Source organism: Thunnus thynnus, chromosome 13, assembly GCF_963924715.1.
Source record: "Thunnus thynnus chromosome 13, fThuThy2.1, whole genome shotgun sequence".
Lineage (NCBI taxonomy): Eukaryota > Metazoa > Chordata > Actinopteri > Scombriformes > Scombridae > Thunnus > Thunnus thynnus.
In genome coordinates this window covers 1,162,034-1,169,472 of record NC_089529.1, presented here as the reverse complement: position 1 = coordinate 1,169,472, position 7,439 = coordinate 1,162,034, and the positions used below count along the sequence as shown (strand labels likewise).

The window sequence follows — 7,439 nt, the reverse complement described above, 5'->3', positions numbered from 1 at the left end:
TTTTTAAAGTTGCTTCTGTATCAGACACCCCCAAACAACTGAGCTTTTTTCAATCTGCCAATACGAAGCTCATTAGAGATTCTGCATTTAGGCAGGGGTTAACCAACAACCCCATCTGTATAACAGACAACACACCTGAGACCAGGAATGGTTTGACCTGCTGAGGGGGATTCTCCCAGGACAAATTCTATAGGTTCTGTGTCTCCTTCAACTGAAGCAGATTGGAAATGAACACTGAACATCGCTGGAGGTGAACAATGCTCATGTAGACTACTGCCGTAGAGTGGACACTCCTTATAAGCACTTAAAGTCTTGGCTGTCTTGCCTCCGGCTGTGTCTAAAATCACTCCCTCATTCACTCAATCTCTACTTCCTATATAAAAGATACTCAATAGTTTCCTCAATAGTGAGCAGTAAATTGAGATTTCTGACACTTATTAATCAGATAATCTATAACACGTAGCACATTGCATTATATAAATACCGATACAATAGACAACTTTTTTTGTCCTGTTGTGGAATTTTTGAGGGCTCTATATAATGCTACACACTCAGCATTTGGACACTCAAATAAATATAGTGCACTATATTGTAGAGAGTGATTTTGGAGCCTTAATTTTTTGTTATTCTTCTGCAGGGAGGATGCATGGAAATCCCTTTAGTGGATGACAGACAAGGCCACCAAGGATTCATTTTGTCATTTTTTATACAATTTGTACATTCCTCTGCATGATTTTTATCTACTTCGACCCAGCATTTCTTTACAATTGTTACAATAGTATGGCTAATATTCCACACTGAACCCAGAATTTGAACAATGTGAACATGACATTTTTAAGGAAATTGAAGGACACATTAAGCGAAGTAATGAGCTGTAGAGAACATTCAGTGATGGCTCAAACAACACACATGTTACATGCATGATTAATACACTCTTCCTGCCTGTTGCCATGTCATCCATACAGCAGTGAATAGCCACTTGTAGTACAGACAACAGCACTGCCCCAATTGTGCTAGCACCTCCCACTGGTTAGACTAGAAAATGACTCCTTGAGCTGCAGTAACAACAGGGAAGCACCCCAATTATTAGAGAGACTAAACAATTTAATTGAAGTGTCACTATAAGTATACAGTATATTAAAACAACACTCATGCGCTTGATTGAATTCCCAGTTAGTGCTGAAGAGTCTGCCTTCAGAAAATGAATCTAAACTCTGATACCAGAATATCACAGAAAGATATGTTTACTCTAAAGTCTTGTTGATTGGAAATGTAATACCCACAGTCCTCTTTGATTCTCTATTATGCAGCCTTATCAGGGAGCATAATCTAACATAGCATCAGCAGTTCTAGTGAATGATAGACAGTTATTTGGCATTAGTCAAGATGTAAAATAATCTCCAAAATCTGGTGAATGTGTGCAGCCAGGACACCTGCTCACCTGCTAATCTGTATGTATGAGGCCCCATGTTGATGCACACTCACATGTTACATTGAGGCTTTGTTTGTAATTGAAGGTGACACTAAGCCTGTCAGGCTGGAAAGCGGGTTTGCACGTCAGTCTGAATGTGCAGTGTTATGTGCGTCACTGAACGGGACACTGTGGGAGAATCGGGGGGGGGAGGGGGTGGAGAATAGGAGGAGGAGGGGAGGGGGTGGTGGAGGGAAGGAAGCTGAACCTGTGGAGGAAGAAGGAAAGAAGATTGACTGCCCGACTTTCACAAGGAATAGTCCAGTGTGTTAACCATTTTTCTGAAAGAAGACGTTCTTCCACCTTCTTTTTTCATCCTCAGGGTCTTTAGATCCTTTACATCCCAGTAAAGATGAGCTGTATTCCTGCCTCACACAGGTAAGAAACATGACTAAATATTCTCCTAACATTTCTGAGATTTCTATTACAGTCTTAATACAGTGTAACTACCCTCTCAAATGTTGATGACTGTTAGAAATTAAGTGTGTCATACCATATTGTCAGAGCACAATGGTAAAAATGAGGCCACAGTCGATTTAACAAGATAACTAATGCAAGAGGTTTCTTATACCTGAAACTAAATTTATCGAAACCTTGAAGTAGAAATGGGATTACACACCAACAGCCTGGGATAAACATGTCAGTCATTGCCCCAAGTTCAACAGCTCACTATAGGTCCACTCAGTATTTGAACTGTGTGATTATTTGGTGTTAAAGTACCCACTGACTCTCTTTATGCCAATATAAATGAAATAAACACAGTATTGGTGAGTGGAGAATGGCCATCATAGACATAAAGGTTACCAATGTGTCCCATCCCTGTAGAATATATTCAAATGTTCCATGCTAACATGCGCATACAGTATAAACACATACTGCACAATCATTCATATGCATAAATGTCAAATTGAAAGTTATAAAAGTGTAGGCCTAACAGGTAAAATGGTCAACTGGAAATTCCCTTAAACTCTTATTCATTAAAACTACGGAAACCCAATATTCTTTTCCTTCTTCATAGTTAGTACCCTATCTCACCTTTGTTTTCCACCTTCTCTCACCCTCCCCCATGCTTGGAGTTGAGGAGTCATTTGTTGTTCAAGCCTGTTATATCATTAAGTGCTTACTTGCAGATTACACAGCAGGAACAAGTCTTTCCCTGCCCAATCCCTTCTGATCCCTACACTTGTTGTCAATACTGCCCACTTTTTTGTATTGGAACATGTCTTATTGAACGATATGATAACACACTCGTCCGTCCGTTGATGGAGCTAAGATGTAAATCCCAGAAGTAAACCTATTTGATCTTAGGGTCAGGGTTAGACCTTCACATCTGTACAGTTCCAAAGGTTTTTGAAAGTGTGAGCATAATACTTGGCTGGCTGGGTTCATGATCAGGTAGAAGCTGTAGATTTAGACTTTGATAGGACTGCAAAGACTGTGAGATGCAGGGTGATTAATGATACAGAACATGCAGATTTTGTTGTCTCCCTCTGTAATCCAATTCTGAACGGTAGATATAACTCAAGTCACACCACAGAGCTCCATTTGGTCAAACAATGCCCCAGTGACCCAAAAACAAAATGCTGTTTCATTCAGAGAGCAGGAGGAAAAACTGGTTAGAAGCAAACCCAATTTTTAGGCTCAGATAAACCGTTCATATTATTATTAAGCCTCACATTATCACTGAAGTACACATTCTATGTATTCTATTTTTACATTATTTTTTTTATTATTATTAACAAGTGGGTTTTGTTTTTTATTTTGTTTTCTGTCCTACGTACATTTACATGTGTTTATGGTCATTTTATGTCTTTTTTGATGTGAAGCACTTGGTCCATGTAATTTCTTTTGTTGTAAAGCACTTTGAGCTGCATTTTTTTGTATGAAAGGTGCTATACAAATAAAGTTATTATTATTATTATTATTATTATTATTATTATTATTATTATTATTATTATTATTATTATTATTATTATTATTATTATTATTATTATTCTCTTACAACTTCAGTTCATTTCTGAAAACTTAAATTTAATTTAATGTAGTCTTCAGGCAAAGAATGTATCTTTGGATTCTGTGTTGCTGAAATTTAGTGACCCAATCAGTTGTGATGAGGTTGGATAACATACATTACAGTGCTGCTTACAAGTCACATGTCACAGCAGTACATGTCACAAACAATATAAACCAAAATTAACCCAAAATGTGTGTGTATGTGTGTGTGTGTGTGTGCGTGTGTGTGTGTATGCAGTATGACCACCATTCTCAGTCAAGTAGAATCTCAGATGGAGGAGAGTCCAGTTCAGAGAAGAGGAAGCAGAGCTTACCAGGTACAACTGATGTATTTACTTAAGTGTATTTTACTTGATTCCAGTGCAGTGACCTGCCTCATCATCTGTCTTCAAATCAAGTTTAGGTTTTGTTTTAATGATAACATCAGTCCAGTGGCGGAATTTTTGTTTTGCTAATTTGTAAAAAAAAAAAAAAAAAAAAAAAACTTTGACAGCTTGAGTGGCTTGTTAAGAATATTTGTTGCAGTGAACATTATTCTACAGGCTTACATACATATCTTTATATCTTACTTGTAGTTTTCCATTTTAATCATTATATTTGAAAGCAAAGGTCAGGCAAACTACCAGAAATGTGGGAAGCTTACAGTAACATGAGATCAAAGCCTATATTTATCAAACTGATAAAAGTGAAAATTTGGACTTAGGTAAAAGATAAAAGTAAAACTCCTTTTCTTTTTCTCCTACTCACAAACTCAAGAATAAAAGCTATTCATCAAATATTTTTTTATTCAAAAGTGCTCTTAAATTTAAGAGAGCTCCGAAGGTCTCTTAAGTTGGTTAAGACTAAATCCTAGATGACAGCTGTACAGAAACAGAAGTGAGCGCACACATTGTGACACATGTTTTGGAGAATGAAGCTGACATGGATTTAGTTTGTAATCACCTTTCATACATCTCCACTCTCTGCAGTTGACACTATAGCACCAAATGTCCCTTATTGCACATTTGATCTACTGTATCTCATTTACCAGCAGAAATAAGCAGCAGAAAATGTTGTTTTTTGCAGAAAAATATATTGAGTAAAATGTAAAGATTTCTTAAAATAACTGACAATATGCCAGATGTTGGGTAAATCCTGGTTTCTGATTAGCTATTCCTGCTCTGAGCATACAAGTGATTAATCATGTGATCACATGACAGTTGCTCTTAAATATTCCTCTTACACTTCGCTGTGAGTAGCAGCAGTAAACCACATGTAGAATATATCTTATAACTCATATTCACACTAACTTGGCTCTTTAGAGCATTCTGAAGAGGAATTCTTAGAAATGTGGTGAATATGGGCCCAGGTGAGCATTTAGTATTATGTTCCCTTCAGACCTACTGATAGCTCTGTTCAGTTTGTACAGAGTTATAAATTAAAATCGTTATGAATCTCCTCCCTGGTCCAGATCTTCCCTGAAGCAAACATGAATGAAGAGTCAGACTCCAGCTCCTATCCTGAAGACTTCCTGTACAGGAGGGAGCGTCTGCCCTCTATTGTTGTGGAGCCCACAGAGCACAATGAGCGAGAGAGCGGGGAGCTGCGCTGGCCTCCACGATACTTGAGCAACAATGTGGAGGTAGAGGAAGAGGAAGAGGAGGACAGCAGTGCTGATCACACAGAGGGCTCCGTGGATGGAGAACAGCAGGAGGACATGAGGATGGAAGAAGGGTAAAAACCACAGGGTTGTTATCTTTCCCCACACTTCAACCACTGTCTGTCAGGGTTGGAATGTTGAGTTTTTTGAGGACTGATATTGATCACTCCTGATTGATGCTAACATTGGGACCAGTTACCTCTTCATGTCACTGTCTTTCTATCAGGGAAATTTAAGGCATCAAGGCAGTAAAACCTAGATATTTGCATTGAATTATAAATGGAATTAGAATTTAAAGGGGTTTGCAGATTTCGATGGACCACCTGACTTTATCTTTGCTTTTTCACTGTTGTAGTTCTGTTGCCAGAAAGCCTTCTATTGGACCATCCCAGAGTCAACTGTCCTTCTCCCGGCTGACCCCCCCTGCCTCCCCCACCCCCCCTGAGGCTGCCCCGCCCTGCCTGAGGAGCTGAACCAGTACAATCAGTATGGACTGACACCACTGCAGTTCAACTGAACTGTGTGTAACCTTTAACGTGTAACCTCTTCATGTCTATCCCAATAATATCCTTTTGGGAGGGTTGAGATGCTCTAGTTTGAAATGTGGTTAAGTGCTGCACTACCTACTACTGTATCTGACACTGTGCATGGAAGGTAACCAGAGACTGTAATAACAACCTCCAAGACTTCAGGATCAGGGTGATTTTTTTTTCCTTTGTCGGGCAAATCTCATCCCACAATAATAAATACATACATATATATATATATATATATATACACACACACACACATATATACATATATATGTGTGTGTATAGGTTATATATACACTGGATAATATTAGAGATAAGAATAATGCTGAACCATCCATGTTTGAACTAAGCTCTGAGCAGTATGGTTTATGAATTGTTGATAAACCACAGTCTGTGGTGGCATTAAATATTATATAATTTTTGATTCAGTTTTTGTGGGAGCAAAATCCTCTGTAATGGAATTTAGACCATGCTGGGACACTGCAGCTGTGAATTCAAATCCTCATCAATGAAAAGATTGAGCGCAACAGTAATAATAACCTTATTCCTGCTATATGTGCACACTCCCTTCAAAATGTCTCTTATATTCAGGACATTCACATTATTATTAACCAGTGCAATACTGATCAACTTGTTTCATGTAAGCAATTACACAATTATTATTTGATATCCTTTTTTTTTTTTTTTCTTACCTAAATGCTTATTTCTGCTGGATATATCAACTTGATATACATAGGCCCACTCTTATTTAAAAAAAAGTGAAAGGGTAATAATAGCTGTATAACTGCAAACATCGGTCTTGATTATTTTCATAACCAAAGCTGACTGGTGTGCTGCTTTTGTCTGCATCTTGAAGGAGAAAAGTTCTTAAATAATTACAAAACATTTTCGTTTTTCACCAATGCATTCATTTCACCTGTACCATGTTCTCATCATGATGAGATAGCATGTGCTGCTACAGTCCCAGGTGGACAAAGCTGAATGAGATTTGAATCATGAAGCCCTTTGCTGCTGACATGAGAAACGTGAAGATACTGTAAGAGAAGAAACCAGTGTAGAAGTTTTGTATAATGTGTCTGTGTCATTCTAATCGACTCGTATATGCACCTTTCCTTTATGCACTGCCAGTCTGGGTGGCTACAGTACAACAATAAAATTGTGTTTATTTCTACACGGCTCTCATGTAAATGTTCATGAAATGAAACCTATGCTGATGGTAGAGGTCTGACTTGGTCTGGAAAGTCCTGTACCAGTGAGCTCAAACCATTGCAGAACCTGCACACAACAAAATTATTCATATGCATATTCATCAGACCATGCATATTCACATATTTCACATAGTTTGACTCTGTTTGACTGCCATCAGACTGTCAGTTTTTAAAAAGATGGGTATATTTAGTATTTTCTCTTTCTCTGCAAATTCAGTTTTAAATTAATTTTGAAAAAGGTAATCCAAAAAGACACCTGCTGTTACAGTAGCAGACAGACAACTAAATCCTGAGGGACTAAACAGCAAGTGCACATGGTTTCACTAGATGCCAATAAAAACTCTCACAGACACACATACTTACAGTATGCATCCAGACATCAAAAATAAATACAGCACCATTTTCACCATGGGAAATCAAAGCATAAAGTCAAGTCCAGCTAATTTTTTTTAAACTGTTGGGATACTGGTGTCAAATTTAATTGTTTCTTATTTAAAGATTTACTTAAAGACCTCCAGATAAGGAACACTGCAACAACACACCAGAAATAAAAAACTTCTTACTTCCTGTTATGA

General features: G+C 37.8%; 1 protein-coding gene across 1 annotated transcript; it reads left to right on the top strand.

The window, feature by feature from the left end:
- The first annotated feature begins 1,669 nt into the window (after window positions 1-1,669).
- On the top strand, window positions 1,670-7,439 carry si:ch1073-303d10.1 (protein LBH-like). Its single transcript, XM_067607070.1, has 4 exons — window positions 1,670-1,849; window positions 3,723-3,801; window positions 4,935-5,197; window positions 5,479-7,439. Exons 1-4 carry the CDS (start codon window positions 1,824-1,826, stop codon window positions 5,594-5,596), a joined length of 486 nt encoding a protein of 161 aa, XP_067463171.1. The 5' UTR covers window positions 1,670-1,823; the 3' UTR covers window positions 5,597-7,439.